The sequence below is a fragment of the Electrophorus electricus genome, chromosome 17 (genome assembly GCF_041902795.1).
Source record: "Electrophorus electricus isolate QZ-2024a chromosome 17, ASM4190279v1, whole genome shotgun sequence".
NCBI lineage: Eukaryota > Metazoa > Chordata > Actinopteri > Gymnotiformes > Gymnotidae > Electrophorus > Electrophorus electricus.
Window position 1 is genome coordinate 6558655 of NC_137513.1, and position 16496 is coordinate 6575150.

The 16496-nt window shown below is 43.3% G+C and overlaps 1 protein-coding gene across 1 annotated transcript; it reads right to left on the reverse strand.

The window, feature by feature from the left end:
- Window positions 1–514: 514 nt before the first annotated feature.
- Window positions 515–16450, reverse strand: ankrd13b (ankyrin repeat domain 13B). The gene is made up of 15 exons (XM_027005885.3): window positions 15495–16450; window positions 9225–9360; window positions 8823–8947; window positions 7954–7999; window positions 6843–6986; window positions 6380–6602; window positions 5922–5988; window positions 5600–5681; window positions 5135–5199; window positions 4839–4975; window positions 4366–4523; window positions 3734–3910; window positions 3301–3464; window positions 3036–3112; window positions 515–2469 (listed from the first exon to the last, which is right to left on the reverse strand). Exons 1-15 carry the CDS (start codon window positions 15600–15602, stop codon window positions 2274–2276), a joined length of 1905 nt encoding a protein of 634 aa, XP_026861686.2. The 5' UTR covers window positions 15603–16450; the 3' UTR covers window positions 515–2273.
- Window positions 16451–16496: the final 46 nt, after the last annotated feature.

Genomic DNA, 16496 nt, shown 5'->3' on the forward strand with positions numbered 1-16496 from the left:
CCAGACCACGTCTGAGCAGTTTGAGGATTCTCTTCACAGCTTCAACTCTGACTTCTCTCCCCGGTTAATCCTATTCATTGAGGTTGACTCACCAGGCGGCCCAAGCTCTCTGCAGATTACTGATTTACACTGAGATTGGAGGAGAGTCGGACCTGGCCTTTGCTGCAGTGCTTTCCCAAACCTCCAAAAATAACTGCAGCCTTAGGTCTTCACTTAGTGCTACTGACGATGCTCTTCGCACACTGCTTCATGTTGTGACACAAGGGGTGTTTTTTGAAAGTGGGGGGGGGGGGGTAGTAGTTGATGTTCTTATATTTTGTGTTAACTATTTAAGTACATCAGTATTCTCATCTTTGATGAAATGCTCTGGAAAAGTACAATCCTGATCTGGGTCTGAACTGAGAAATGCACAAAAAATCAATAAATAAATTCATTTAATAAGTGGACTTAATATAGTTGTGTCTTTTTTCTAATTGATATCCACCATACTGTGGTTCAACTTCACAAATATTACTGTCATTATCCAGTTAGACTTTCCACTCAGTATGAAATATTGTTTTCTTTTTTTATTATCTTTTTGAGTTACAAATCTGAGCAGCATCATTGTAGGCAATTCCATCACGTCATACAAACACCATAAAGATACTCCACGTTCATATCAGGTGCAAATAAAAACGGAAATATTTGTGTAGTTTTAATAATTATGATATTCAAACATTGAATCACATCAAGCATTTCTATACAACTTAATCCTTATAATCACTGGTACCATATCCATAACGCTCTACACTACACACCAATACACGCATCACTTTAACTTCTATACTGCTGGACAGCCCTTTGGTCACTTTGATTGGATATAAATCATGGAGCGCAACTTCTATATTTAAAATTGTGCTTAAAAAGAAACTCATCTTATGTTACTGAAGTTCAAAGTTCCATGTGAAGTGAGGAATGGTGTATGGCCATATCTTTAATTGTACTATTCAGGTTACAAAGTAATTAAACAGCTCTTGCCAGTCGCTTAGACCCAGGTTTTCAGACTAAGGGGACAAACTTCAATTAGATTCAATTAGATATTATCTGTCATCCTGGATGAGGCTATATCTGGAGAAACGAACCCTTTAATTTTCTTCTTGCATTGGTGTACCTGACCTTCCTGCTGACAGTCAGGCCAGTGATAGGCTGAATCATGTGCTCCAGTGCTGACATAGAACAAATAATCTCACTGGGGGTTCTAAGAGACTGGGTTGGGAAGCACTGTAAGGAAGCCAAAAATTAAAACCGAGATGGGAAGAAAGCTTAGATGTTCAATCCAAACACAAGAATATATTGTAGGAAAATTACATTGATTATAATAAAAATGAGAGGAACGACTAACATAGCACCATATTAAGTATGATACATACAATATAATGTATGCTTCTGAACTGTTCAGTATTAAGCTTATGACATAAAATCTAAATATTGCAGTGAGGATCTGATTCATTGTTGATTATACCTCAAATTAGCCCACTTAAAGACCTGAAAAAAGGTGTAAGCCTGTCACTAATTTCATACTACGTTATTCACACCTATTAATTATGAAGCAATCCTGCAACACCTGGATAAAAACGTGCTTTCTCTCATACAAATAAAATGAAATTATACAGGCATGAGGTGACAAAATTAAGACATGCTGTTCCCATCGTGCACAGAGAATAGCTGCCAACTGTCCAGCTTAATGTCACAAGAGACCAACATATCCTACATGTACACATTCCATTAACGATCACCACAGCTCATCCTTTTGCTTTCTACTACAGTGCAATCAAAATTTGTGCAAATGAAACTCAAATCTACCACTTCTGTAAAAAGTAATGCAGTACAGTTTTGTAAACCTTGCGCCGTCAGAACTTGTGTGTTCTCAGCGGTGGGGAGTCTGGGAGGGTGTGAATGGCTGATGGCTTTACAAGAGATACTGTAATCTGCAACGCAGCTACAGCCTCACTTAGTCCTCCAAAAATAAATATAAGTAAATAAATGAACATACACACATTTGCTGAGTAGCAGCACACCGGTCTAGTGCCTAATAGTTGATTGCCCATGAGCTGAACAGCTTGTGGTTGTAAACTTGTAGAAAAGTGGCCAGAGACAGTAAAGCCACTGCTGCCTCAGGCAGGTTGCTGGAGGAGGAGGGGCTGGACATAGGAGAGGAGAAAAATCGCACTTCTCATTGGCGTGTTGCTCTGCACGCTCTCCTGCCTCTAGATTTCTACTTGCTCAGATTCCTGTCACTTCTCCATGAGTGACAGCTGTATGATGCGCTGGAATTCCTCTTCCTCTTGTTGTTGTCGGAGCTCCGCCTCCTCCTGCTCCCGTGCAGACAGCTCCATTGCTAGTCGGAGCTGCTCATCATAGCTGCGTGGTGGCTTATTGGTGGGGGTGCTGCGAGGACTTGCCACGGGGCTGGTCTTATGCTGTGGAGTTCTGGATGTTGGGAGGGGAAACAATCATTGCAAATGTGATGTCTGCAAACAAAACCAAGTATAGAAAAGGCTACTTTTTTAAAGATAACATTTTTATTTAGCCCAAGTGGGTGATAATAGAGAAACATAGCAGTGGCAATGGGACCATCATGTAACCTAAGGCTGTCATATCCACACACCCACACGTGAATTTTGGCACATTTTACACACTTGTGCCACCTAATAAACCTTGTCACCACACCTGGAAATGAATTAGTTGTGACAGTAATGGACCACACAGACATGAGAAGTGATATGGATGGTCTTGACTCAGGTGGAAAAACACTGTTTTCATTAAGATATTGTTTATGCTTGCCTTAGACAGGACTGATGAAACTGTCTATGAAGAGCAAACAGAGCTGAAGAGAGCACAACAGTGAACTTGAATGAGGGTTATATACTGATGGCACAGAACAGAGTATTGGCAGAGGGACTGTGACAACAGCTACAGTATATTAGGCGCTGAATAGAAACTGGGCCTTCTGGTTGAGGCCCTGAGGCTACCGAGAAAAGACAGTGGCTGCCGACCTTTCCAGGCGACTGGGATCACAGGAGAGTGGGTGAGTTCCTGGCTTACTGTTTGTCAAAGCCTCCCAGATCGTTACCTGCACAGAAAGTAATTGCTTTCATGAGTCTATTACCATATATCATTGTTCATTGTGTAATATGTATGTGAGGACTGGGTCTTTCTCCTTTTGTTAGTTATGTGTGTGTGTGTGTGTGTGTGTGTGTGTGTGTGTGTGTGTGTGTGTGTGTGTGTGTGTGTGTGTGTGTGTGTGTGTGTGTGTCAGACCTGGTCGTACTCAGAGCCAGCTTCCAGTAGACTCTGCTGAATGGCAAACTGTAGCAGGTCATCTTCTTCCTCACGCATGCTCTCTCGCTGGCTCCCACCGAGGACACTGTAGCCTCGCGGAGCCTCAAACACGCAAGGTGGAATCTCACCCCCACGACACGAGTCTGAGGTACATGCACACATACACACACATACATACATAAACTAAAAGCACTGCAACACTGTTGACTCCTGGAGTGGTTAATGCTTTCACTACAAAGAGCTGGAAGTTGACATAGCACACCTGAGGAAAAAACTGAATAAAGTCAGTGATGCTCGTTCAATTTAATCCTTGTTATGGCCAGAATATTAGTGTGGGTGAATGTAATTTCTCTATAACATTGGTTTTCCTGCTCTGGCGTGTGCTGATGGAAGTGACTGGACCGGTCTTTACTGGTGGAGCTGGAACTGGACACACTGGAGGAGTCACTGCCTGGGGACGGTGTCTCTGTCCTGGGGCTGTCCTTCTGCCCATCTCTCGCCCCCTCCGTTTGGCCCGCTCCCCCCTCCTCGCAGCCGTTCAGGTTACCAAAGGTGATGCGGGCGTTCAGGATATGGTAGATAGGGATCTCTACGGGGAGACGAGGCAAAGTGGTATATTTATTGGTATTACAGGTTTATTTGTTTTTAACCAGGAACAGCCTGACAACTACAGCCTTCTACTGACACTCATAATATAGAGAGGGAAATAAACTAATTCGGAAGTACTGTCCAAATAATTATGAATACAGAAATGCCACAGTTCACTTGACCTAATTTTTCCACTTGCCTAAAATAATGGACTGAATGCAAAAAGAAAAAAATACATTCCCAGTAATCTAAAACTGGTGATACCTCATGTCCATCTTTTCATCCAAGCTAAACAGAGATTAAACAAAATGAACACTTTTGTTTTTACTGTCCCAGTACACAGTCATACAGTATGTTTATCCCAAAACTGTGGAACAAACATAATAATAATCCTTTTAATCATGGTAAATGTGGTACACATTTCTCTCTCTTCCTCTTTCTTTTCTTAGCTCTCACCTATCTTGATAGGAAAGCCAGGAGGCAGGCGCAGGGCGATGAAGTCCCTGAGCTTGGCAAACAGGGCATTGGAGATGGCCATGAGGTCTATGATGGGTGCTACCTGCTGGGCCAGGGACAGAGGATGCGACTCACACAGCCACAACTTGGCCTTAAACCTGAGGGACAGACAGCATGCTTAGGTACACTGGGAGGGTGGGGGGGGTGTGGGTGTGGGGGTCGGGGTGGTTATGACTTCACTGGTGCCCATTCAATTTTATGGCTTCTCTGTAATTCATGCATACATGTCATGTAGATGGCAGAGCTGGTTAATATTTAAATGTTACTTCAAGCAGTAACAAAGTTGTTGGTGTCTGCGTAAAAGAGAACCTCTCTATGTAGTCTGAGCAAGCAAAGAATGGCTTAGTTATTATGACAAGGAACATCTCTGAGGGATGTGGTGCATGTTAGCATTGTAGCTGGATAGAAGGCACCTTTGTATTTTGGTGGTGAGGTGGCATGGCTGGCCGATGTCTTTGTGGTTGGTACAGAGGCTGGGGTTAAAGTATTCCTCTGCTGTCAGGGCCCCGGGGTTCCTCACAGGGCTTGACATCTGGGTCACCTGTGTTTGCTGAAACACACAGGCATTCACCTCATACACAGACAAGGGAAGTGAAACTGATAATTGCCAATGCAGAAAGGCTGAATGCTCTCTATATTGTGAGTGGAGGCTGATACCGAGGAGCATAATTAAACCATTATGATGAGTAGAGCAGGGAAGTGCACTCACGCTGTTGTTTGGCCCCATGTGCTGCTCTGCTATACCCAGGAAAGACTGCAGAGGGGTTTTACTGCCTATAGGAGGGTGGAGCAAAAGCACCTATTACTGTTGGCCACCAATTCCCCAGAGCCTTAAATGCCATTCCACTGGCTTAGAAGCTTGTAGGGCTGAGTGGATATTTGATAGGATTATTGACTGATCTGTCCAATTTGTCAATACTGTCACACAGAATTTATTATTGTCGAGTGTCCACACTTCTCGAATCATCACACAATGCTATTGTGGTAGACGTGGAAAACCTCATTAACACATTTCACAAATTGGGAAAAGTGCAATGACTCCGGCCTTCTACTGACTGACAGTGTCTTAGCTCTAGGTTTTAGCAGCAATGTTTAAATGTTGAATTAGCTTTCACCATGAGTGTGCCTTTTTCTGTGAGAATACTAAGGGAGAACCCACTGTCTCTCTAGGTACCTTTGGGTTTGGCTTTGTGCTGCTCACTAAGGTGGTCAGTCCGTGTTCGGGTGATGAGCTCTACGTTAGAGGCGCAGTACACCTAGAACAGACAGATGGCTGTTAACGACTCTCCACGTGCCCCTGTACACTGGCTGCCCTGCTGTGGGATTAGCTAACGTCAGTCTAAATCCTTTTGATTCAAAGCAATAAAGCATGCTGTGCAGCAGTACAAAAGTGTATGTCTGTGTGTGCACACGTGTGTGTGTGTGTGTGTGTGTGTGTGTGTGTGTGCATGCATGCGTGTGTGTGTGTTTTGTGTGGGTAAGCATAAAGACAGTACCTTGGCCTCGTACCCATTCACCACCTCCGTCTTCTCGCTGCGCCAGCCAAGAATGCCTGTCTTGTTTCTGTGGGCAGAGAGAGACGGAGGCGTTAGTGCGGGACTGCAGGACTGCAGGCGGAGGTGAGCCCATCACGAGTGCCATAAGGAGGCTGTGCGCAGTAGCACTGGCATGTGTGCTTGGCAAAAGAAACCCCAAGGAGATGCAACCAAAGAGTGAGAACTGGCAGTGAGGAGGAGGCTTGATCTCTCTTGATCCCTCGCTAATTTAAGATCTATTTCAGTATGTTCCTAAGAGCTGTCACAAAAGGTAAGGGGAACAAGAGAAATACAGATTACATTTCTGCAGTGAAGGCAAATAGCTGCTATCTATGTTTTTGTCTTTTCATGTATAATAGCCTGGGTTATTGACAGCAAGGTGTCATCTTCAGTAATGGCTGACGTTAGTCCCGGCTTACCTTTCAAAAGAGATGTTCCTGGTGTCTAGCTGTGTGGTCACCATGGGGGCAGAGAGTCGAGCAGCTACCTGCTCATCGCTGGGGTGCAGTGCTGCCAGCAGGCTGAGGGCAGCGGGGTGTGTGTGTGAGTAGGGCGAAGAGGGTGATGGGGGAAGGCTGGGCAGAGTCTCACAGAACACCAGTTGCCTGTCATGGTCCACCTCCATGACCATGGCGCTGGAGTCTGACGAGAGGCAGAGGTGGGCGGGGACAGAGGAGATAGCAGCCAGTCAGAGACTGAGACGGACGGTTTCTTGTGTTGCCATCAGTTTTGGACATGTGGCATAATCGCTAGCACCAGTGAACCACAACTTGCCAAGTCTTAGTAGAACACAACCAAGAAACCCTGGAAACAATAAACCATCTCATCACAAAAAATACAAAAGAGATGGGCAGAGCATGATGGAGGAGGGATGTCAGATACCTTGGCCCCTGAAGATGAAGCTGCGGTTGCCTCTCTGCCATGTCATCTGCTCAAAGCCCATGAGAGTAGTGTCCACTCGCAGGCACTGGCCACTCTTCCACACACGGTACGTGTCGCTTGGACAGATGCGAGAGACCAGTGGCACTGACATGGACACATCCAGGGAGGGGGAGACAGAGTCACAGTGCAGGCATTCTAGAAATCCTGAATTATTTATGAACTATAATTTATTTATACAGGTAAAATCCCATTGAGTTGTTTGACCTCTTTTGCAAGGCAGATCTGATGGAGAAGTATATGAACTAAATTACTTAAACAATCTAAAGCATGCTGAATCTATAAATACATATTAAACATATTCATGCAATATTCAGTCAAGTACTAATTCGGTTGGTTTTAAGGACATATTTAGGTAAAACTATGTAATTTCAGTGATTTGTTTACATTTTTCAAACTATAAAAAACAGAATAGAAAAATCCTAGTTCCTGAACATCCTAGTTTAAAAGATTTAATATTCACATGCACATTCCTGAATATTTTTAGTTGTGATTTTAGCTTTTAATTACAGGAAAGAAATGAAAGGATGTGAACACAAATGAAGGCACTGTGAAAACGTCATAAACAAAGAGGTTGCACCAATAATTAAAAACAACAACAACAAACAAACAAACAAACAAAAACAAAAAGCACCAACAGGTATAGGCTACTGTGTGGTAGATTACTGTAACAAAATTACACTGACTTCAATACACAAATGAAACTAGAAACAGAGAGCAGGAGAGGAAGGTAGCTGGCACAAGGTCCTGAAAGCATCTCTCCAGATCTCTCAGAGCCTTTGAACCAGAGTGTCCATTAACACCCAATGAGAGAAAGGTTAAGATAAATCTCAGAAACCTTCTTCAGATTTGTCTTAGATCATTATCGCTTAAAAAAAAGCATCTCAAAATAAATGTAATACAAAATGAATACTTTTTATAATAAGTATAAAATCAGTCCAAATAATTATGTTTTAATATAATACGTGACACAATGTTTGGCCCTGCTCATAGTGTCAATATTGAGTTTGAAGTAATCCAGGTTATCTGCAGAATACTCTGCCTTTTTACCTACCCCAGCTTGTAAATTCCCATTTCATCTCCACGTAAAAGTCCTGAGCCTGAGAGAGGAGGGGGCAGAGATGAGCGGAGAGGTAAAAAGGAAAGAAAGAAACACAGGAGAAAGGCAACTGATACAAGACAGTGGCTTAATGTGAATGTGTTAATCTCTGCTTATTGAAAGCCAACATGGGCTGGTAAACGTTTAAGACAGCATTCAAAAGATATTAATATTTTCCTTGTGGAGAAGATGGCACCTCCATCATAAACAAAAGGACGAACATTTAAAGAAGTGACCAGTGTCACTGAGGAGACAGGATATTTGCCACAATCTTTACCAGAGACTACACACATACACACACACACACACATACACACACACAAACACACACACACACACCACTGTTACCTCTTCCAGCTCTTTTCTCAGCCCTATATATATATTTATGTGTTTGTGATAGAGAGAAAGAGAGAGAGAGCAAGAGAGAGAGAGGAGAGAGAGAGAGAGAAAGAGAGAAGAAAAGAGTGCAAGCACTATGTAGAGTGATCAGCAGAGTCCAATTTGATAAGTAGAGCTTTATGAGCATCATGTTATTTATACACACTCGGCCTGCCTGTACCTATGTGCCCATTCTCTATACACACAAGTGCTCATATCTTTCCAGAACCCTAAAACTATTCCTCTCAAAATGGATCTGGATATGTATAATGTTTTATTTGTAATATTTATCAACTGAATGGGGGCACTAACTAGAGAAGAAACAGGCTGGCATTAGGAGCTCATGTACTGATTAAGCCGCCCACTCAGTGTGATGGGTGGCAGTCTCTGTTAGGCTATGTTCTGACTTTAGCAGTGCTGATGTGTTTCTGCTGGTCGCCACAGACCTGCTGCAGCCTCTCTAGCAGACGGGGGATCCCAGCCAGTCTCTTAATGGTGCGCTGATAGTCCCGGTGACGCAGGACTAGCCGCACCAGCTCAGGGTCGCGCATGCTTATGGCCTCCTGCAGAACTGCATGTATGGGGGAAAGAGGAAAAAAAGAGATATGGCCACCGTACACAAAAATCGTCTGTTTTTAGTATGGCAGTAAAGGGAAATTAACTTCTTTTAAGGCGTTATAACTTTTCTCAGCAGTCTCTCCTCCCAATTGTATCATTTGTGCTCTAATGTGCTCTAATTACTTGCCACTTTTCAGGCGTTACCTTGGAAGCAGTGCTGTCTCAGTCCTGGGTCTGAGAGCAGCATGGTAGCCACACCCCTGATGGCTGCGAGGAGGCCTCCTTCCTACCTGTCCAGCCACTGCTGTTCTCTTTGCTGACGTCTGCGCCATACTGCAGCAATACGCGGGCGCACTCCAGGTGCCCGAGAGTTACGGCCAGGTGCAGAGGGGTCCGTCCGCGAGGGTCTGATGCTTCCACGTCCACCTGAGGGTGGAGGGAGGAAGGGAGGGAGAGAGAGAGAGGGAGAGAGGGAGTGAGTGACGGCAGGTTTGGAGTGGAAGTTCGGGAGGTGCAAGGTGAGAGTATGTGATGGAGAATGGAGCGACAGGAGATGATTAAACTGTCACACTGCCTGCCAGTTACATGCAGGCACAAATAGCAGCAACAGCAGAGCGTTCAGACAGCACAACATGGGAAAACCTGCAAACAAACACACAAATGACACTGTGCCATTCTGCCTTTCTAATTTTCTTAATCTGGTCAAATCCGTCCATCTTTCACTGCCAAGCCACCACCCCAAGGGCTGTAAAGGAGCTGAAACTGTGATTTATGGAGAAAACATAACTTAAACCTTATCGGGATGAATGATGTTATTTATGCTCCCAGTACTTCCCAGTTAATCATATTTGATGGACTGGCATTCTGCCTGGGTTTGTGTCCACACACATTAATTCTACTGTCAAAAAGCAAGGTCATATAGTCAGCAAAGGCAGCTCCAGCATGACTGTGTGGATATGCAGATGAGAGCAGTGCCTCGGGGTTGTTTTATTTTAAGCAAGCTTACAGTAAGTGAGACACATAACACTGCTTTTACGTACATGCCACAGACTGGCAAATCATAATGAAAACATATTACAGCCCGAGGGCAGTCTGCTGGGAGAGCTGTTCAGTTGCCTCACAGTAATGCTGGCAGTCTGTAAGTACTGTATTTACACTTTGTGTGTGTGTGTGTGTGTGTGCTGTTTCCGCTCTTACAGCATCTGTATGCTGTGGATGCAGTCCTGCAGTAGATTTAATGTTGTTTTCCATGGGAAACCTGTTCCCCTACAGAGTGCCTGGGTTCCCTAAGCACCAGTCCCTGCTCTGCAATTAGCCAGCTCCCTCATCAACACCAGCGCCATGCTCATAAACAACAACCCGGGCTTAAATAGCACCCCCACGCTGCCCCATGCCACACCATGCCATGCCACCCCACGTCATGACATGGAGGCAGAAAAACAGCAACCCTGTCACCAGGAGGAGCTGACTCAACAGGGGTGCGATGGGGGACTGGGGTGTCAGGAAAAGTATGGATGGGGATGGAAGGTGTATTGCTATGGTAACAGAAGGAGCAGGGGAAGGGATGTGAAGCAGCGGGATGGTGTGATGGAGGGAAAGCAAGAGAGAGAAAGTGAGAGAATGAGAAAAAGGAGTATGGCTGCAGTTTAAAGTGGAAGATGGCTCCTGTGTTAATCCAGTGGGGAGCTCAGCTCTGCCCTCAGGCAAGCACAGGAGAGGAGATGACAAGTGAACACTCAAGGGAGAAGGAGATGATAGGGAAGAGGAGACCATGAAAGAGAGGGAGGAAGAATGAGAGAGAGAAGGAAAGACGTATGAAATTCCATATTATGAGGAGTTGGACAGAGTGATATGAGAGAGTCAGTACAGAACAAGAGTCAATTGTTACTGGCCAACCACTGTCATCCACTGCTATTTATACTGCAAACAGGCATGCACACAAACACCCACACACCCACACACACACACACACCCACACACACACACACACATTTCTGCCCATCCACCTTTACTGTGCACAATAAACCATCACTGAATTATTGTTTCATCTTGCACAGTAAACAGAAAATGTGCTGTTCTTACAGTTAAAAAGACAAAGACAAATATTACTTCTCTTGCCCAAACAATGAGATACTGAACTTGGCACATTGTCTGGTGATTCTGATATTAACATGGCCTGCTTATTGTAGAAAGAATTTTAAATATCAACAGAGAGTGCATGGTTATACACAATTGATCTAGCTCTTGGTAACTAATACTTACACTCTGTCATATGCACACTACTCTGTTAAAAGAGCCATAAACACAGCAGCATGTGCAAATTCTGCCCACAGACAAAATCAAATGTGTGTTAAAAGGCTGGCTGATCATAAGGGTTTTTTGAGGATGTCATCCAGGGTCTTCCTTGACAACTGACTTGCATGTGCCCCCACCCCCTCTTCTTCTTGTTTCTCCTTCTCTCTGCTTGAGTCAGAGGTCTGCTGCAGGCTGCATTATTGATAGTCATCTCTGGTGGAGCATCTGCTCCTGTGCTTTCTCTGTCTTGGCTAATGTTCTGTGGCAGCTACTTAAACCTGCATCAATCTTTCATGGGGAGCCCAAACTGTGCATGTGGGAGGCAGGCACATCATGGATATGTGTGTGTGTGTGTGTGTGTGTGTGTGTGTGTGTGTGTGTGTGTGTGTGTGTGTGTGCACATGCATATGTGGACATATATGTGTGCATGGTTGTGTGTTGGGAGGGTCTTACTACTCAAGATGCAATGTGTAGTTATAGGTCCAAGTTATTACAGTTCTTCAGTGTGAGCAAAAAACAAAAAACTTTGAGCACAGTCAATCAATGCCTTTTGCACATAAATTGAAAGGTAAATAATACTACCTTAATGCTAGCTTTTCATTTGAGCAAGTCTGATTACTTGCGGATGATTTCTCACAAGTAAAGACCACAAGGAAGGGAAAGAAAGCACAGCCTCAGGCCTGAGATGGATGAGGAGCTGAGGGAGCTTCTCTTATGTTATGATTGGCTTCCCTGACAAGCGCTCTCAGAGGCCTCAGACATAAGCGACTCTTTTTGGTTGGCAAACTCTCCATGGTGGGAGAAGAGTGGGTACAGTTCAGCAGTTGATGTGAAACCCAGAGAGCTGATGTAGCCCATCAGAGCCTGTCTACTAGTCTTTTTTTATATAACATTTTTAATAAACATTTCTATGTACAAACGTTATTTTGACACAATTATCATTTAATAAGAAATAAAGTAGATATCATGGAATTGCATGGAAATCTAATCTTCCTGTAGAGTTTACAATGAATCAACCATTGTTTGCCAAACTTCATGCAGATGTGATACAAAACAAAGATTAGTGTGCATTACAACATATGAGCTTATTTAATATGACCACAACCATATTTTCAATGGCCTAAGACCCAAAACAGAAGCTTGGTTAGCATTTTATGGCTACGTGAGCCTTTTCTTATCCAGTTCCAGTAGTATCCCTCACATCATGTTAACTTGATGTTTCACCAATAAATCTTAGCTTTCCCTACTACAATTGCAATGATTGCACAAAGGTTTGATTTTTGATAATTTTATAATTTTTAAAAATAACTTTATATTTAAAGGATTTGGTAAATCTGAGTGCATCTCATAACTGATATGCCCCATGAATTCCAAACCAAAGGTTAGACTCACACACATGGTAGCTGACAACTGCTGTATGCTTGATTTTAATATGTGGGACACATTAATATGGGCACTGAAAAATATGAAAAATAGCCTGTATCTTTAGGAGACCCTGAGTAGCGTGATCAGGTGTGCTCAATTCAGGCTTGAACTGGACACTGAAGAACGGCAGATGGCTGACATATGAGGAGAGGCACCATCATCTCATAGTGATTACAGGGGTTGGGGCCAGTTTTTACACTCTGCCCTGTATGTCCACCCACTCTCCCTTTCAGAGCATTCAGATGATGTCATCTAGGCTCTTTTCATTCTGGTGAATGGCCCAAGGGTTTGGGAATAAAGATAAGATAGTGGGGGAGTAATGGAAGCCAGAGTGAGAAAAGTCCATTCTCCATGTGAATGTAAAACAAAGCACAAGTTAGCTTTTGCATAGTCAAATTATGATGAGGAAACTTTTTATTAGAAACATAAGATGGCAGGATGACTAATGCTCATAAAGAAGTTAGCATACCAGGTAGCAAATGTATGTATTTATTATTTTGCTTATTTATGGAGGCTCTGTATATGTGTGCGTGGATACACATGCTCTGTTCCACTGCTGGCAAATTCAGGTCAGAACCCATAATGAAATCAGATATGATCCTCAAAGTAGCTTTCATTTCCTCATTTCCAATTCGACGTCCCACACAATCGGCACATACTGCAGCCCTGTCTGTACAGACATCTCTTCAATCTGCAATCAGTCCCTCCCTGTCTGTTAAAAGCTTTCAAATAAGTTAACTAAATCTCAGGCTACTCTTCCAAGCCCCCTCCTCTTCCCTAGTGACAACTTTCTTCAATCAGTGTTGGGTTTCACAGTGCCATGGTAGAGGGGAGGAGTTGGGTAGATGATGGAGGCCTGAGAATACGAGGAAACAAATCCAAGCTGCTGCTGACTTCACACCGACATGTGTTCATATATGACATAACTATTTCTCCTGGAAACATGCTTTTGGGTACAGGATCTGTTAACAACTGTGGTTGTGTTGTAGCAGATATATTACACAATTCTGCTTTCTCCTCCAAAGTACGCTCATGTTTTCTGCTTTTTTTTGTGAAACCACTCTCCATACCATCATCTGTCAAGTCTGTGCTCCTCTTTTATGACACTGTCATGGAAAAGTGCAAATAGGGTCCATCCATTCAACTCACTTGCTAAGTTATTTTCCTTTCCTGCATGCCCCTGCACCCCCACGCCTGCTGGCTCATTTTTTTGCCCCTTCATTTCCTGACACCCAACACCAATCACATAAGCGAGTGTGCTGGTGCAGCACCTTTGTCTTAGTCCATCCGCATAGCAGCATGCTTCCTCCTTCAAAATTCCAGAGAAGAAAACAGTCATGACTCTATTGACCACCCTCCTCAGTACCTACTCACATGCATGCGTGTAAATGCTCCACCCATCCTTGAAGCTCGACCCATTGTCACTGAACCAGGAGAACACCTTAATCTCAAGTTTGCACTTCATGCCAACTGTAGTGCGATTATGGTGTAAGCAGCCAATAAATCAGATAATGCAGTATTGCTTTATATCACAGGCATAATCAGCAGTGTTAGCTCTGGAATTATAACTAGTGCCTAGGCAGGACTATAATGGATAAATGATGGATGCAGCTGTGAATAATCATTTGTTTCGGAATCACACTACACTTGTTAATTCATTAGAAAAGCAAAAAATATAAGTTATTTACAAAACCATTTATATTCCTCAGCTCAGTTATCATGAATCTTGCTTCATGAGTGGTCACCAGTAAAGCATGTACTAATAATTTTCAATGAGAGCAAAGATTGGGCTTTGAAATAAATATTTATGACTGTGGTTTCTCAGAATATTATGCAATAGGTTTAGTTTGTAAAAATCAATTGGATAAGACAATACATATTTTTCAACACGGCATGCTATCTGAATCTTCCTCCACCCAGAACATGAAGAACATGACCATGGTCTAATGTGTACAGCCAGATTAAGATGAAGGGTCATTCTCTTCCATATCAAAAACTTCACTGGCTGTATCCGTTAATGTGACAAACATTACAACATCTAAACAGGAAACAAATGTTATGTTTTAATCTGTTATTTTCAGTCTGCCTTTTTAGGTTATTGCCTATTCAGGCAGTGTTCTTTGTTTCACAAAGCCTGCTGTGTGCTGTCATTGAAAGTGTTACATTATAGGTTGATGTCAGCCTGATTAATGGATGATTTTTAGTCATTGCCTTATAAATTTGTTAGGCAGTAGGCTCGTCAGAATGACAGACGCACCTTTTACAAACCCACTCATGACTGTGTGAAGAGCTACTGTGCGAAGAATTACTCAACTGACCATTGTCCTCTCCCACAATGTTATCCATACCCTCTAATTTACACCATTTTAACAATTAAAAAAAAATGTGCGACTTGCAACCGCAGCGGATACACTGCCGTCAGCTGATATAGCTGCTGTAACGGAACCGCAGTGAAATGACACTCGGTGAACATAAGTGGAGAAACAGCGATTAGGAGCTCTTAATATACATTTTTGTTACTGTTTGTCGAATACATTAAACGCTACATCACAAGTTGTAAAATTATGTGAAAGATATTGAAAATATTGAGTAACACTTAGACTGAACTAGGCAAAATATTCAAATGTTTAATATAATGGCTATATTGTGCTGTTTGCATTATTTCCTGTAGGTTTTACCAGGCACACTATTTGTCACCAACATTTAACGAATCGAATTTTCCAACGAGCCGCTTGAGCTAACTATATCGGACTTGGCACATCTACGACCGTTTATCCTGTCAGACGTGGCCCACACCTCATAGCCCGAAGATAGACACCCGGAGCCTGAACCCCTCTCACCTGCTCACTCGCCGAGAGCTCCTTCTCAAGCTGCCGGTGTTTATTATGCCAAACAAGATAATGGAGGCGGTAACGACTCTTTTCCAGACTTTTCTTGGCAGAAATCATCCTCGGTGCATAGTTTGCTGGTCCACTGTCCGTTTTCTCGCTTCGCGCGAGCTTATTTAGGTACTTTCAGATGGGGCGCGTGCTATTTTATTGATGGGTCTTCTGTTGAGGGAATTTCTCTTCCCTGTTGTGTCCAGCATACCCTCCTCATAGTAAAATACAACGGTCGAATATCTGACTATTTAGATTTTGCGATAGGCTGTGACAGCCAAACGCCACCTGCATGTTCTTTCTTCCCTTGTCTCTTACCCTCTCGCTCGCTCGCTCGCGCAGTCTCTCACTCATGCAAAATCAACGCCTGTGAGAAAAGACGCGCCGCTGCTCCGCTTTCAGCGATCATGCGATGTGGTGATGCTCCTCTCACTGCGCACGGGCAACAGAGGATAGAGAACATGCAGTTTATAGATCGTATTTTAGACGAAATCCGTTCTTCATATCCAATAGCGCAAATGGCTAAGATTGTATGGGTGTTTCTGGGATATTCAGCGCCACAGGACTACCATATTTATTAATTAGGATCGCCCACTCCAGCATCCTGTGAATCTGATCTTTTTATGTTGGAGGCTTCCTAGGTGGTAGGCTAGTCCAGGCGGTGATGTGTTTCCTTATTGAACAGGACGCCCACCTCGTTTTTGTTTAGGAAAGGAAAAATCTAATGCAGACACTCATTTTCTTTTAGTTACCTCAAAGCCTATACCTTTCACATATAGCCTACGTTACATGTGTAACTGCCGCCATCAGATGCAGCCTGCCTAATTACACAAGATTAGACAACCACATCCAACCCCCACTGAGAAACTTACTTAGCATTGGGGCCTATGCTAACGAAATCATATTGTGAATTTCATGTTTATGGACATTTATGGGTAATAGCATATGCTAGCTACTTAATAA

What these genes read in the sequence shown, in the direction of transcription:
- ankrd13b (XM_027005885.3), bottom strand. Translation starts at nt 15,602, where the DNA reads ATGATTTCTGCCAAGAAAAGTCTGGAAAAGAGTCGTTACCGCCTCCAT. An exon ending in TGGCTTTCCTATCAAGATAG is followed by an intron (nt 3,911 to 4,365) that starts GTGAGAGCTAAG and finishes GTCTCCCCGTAG; the next exon opens with AGATCCCTATCTACCATATC. An exon ending in GTCCAGTTCCAGCTCCACCA is followed by an intron (nt 3,465 to 3,733) that starts GTAAAGACCGGT and finishes CATGTACCTCAG; the next exon opens with ACTCGTGTCGTGGGGGTGAG.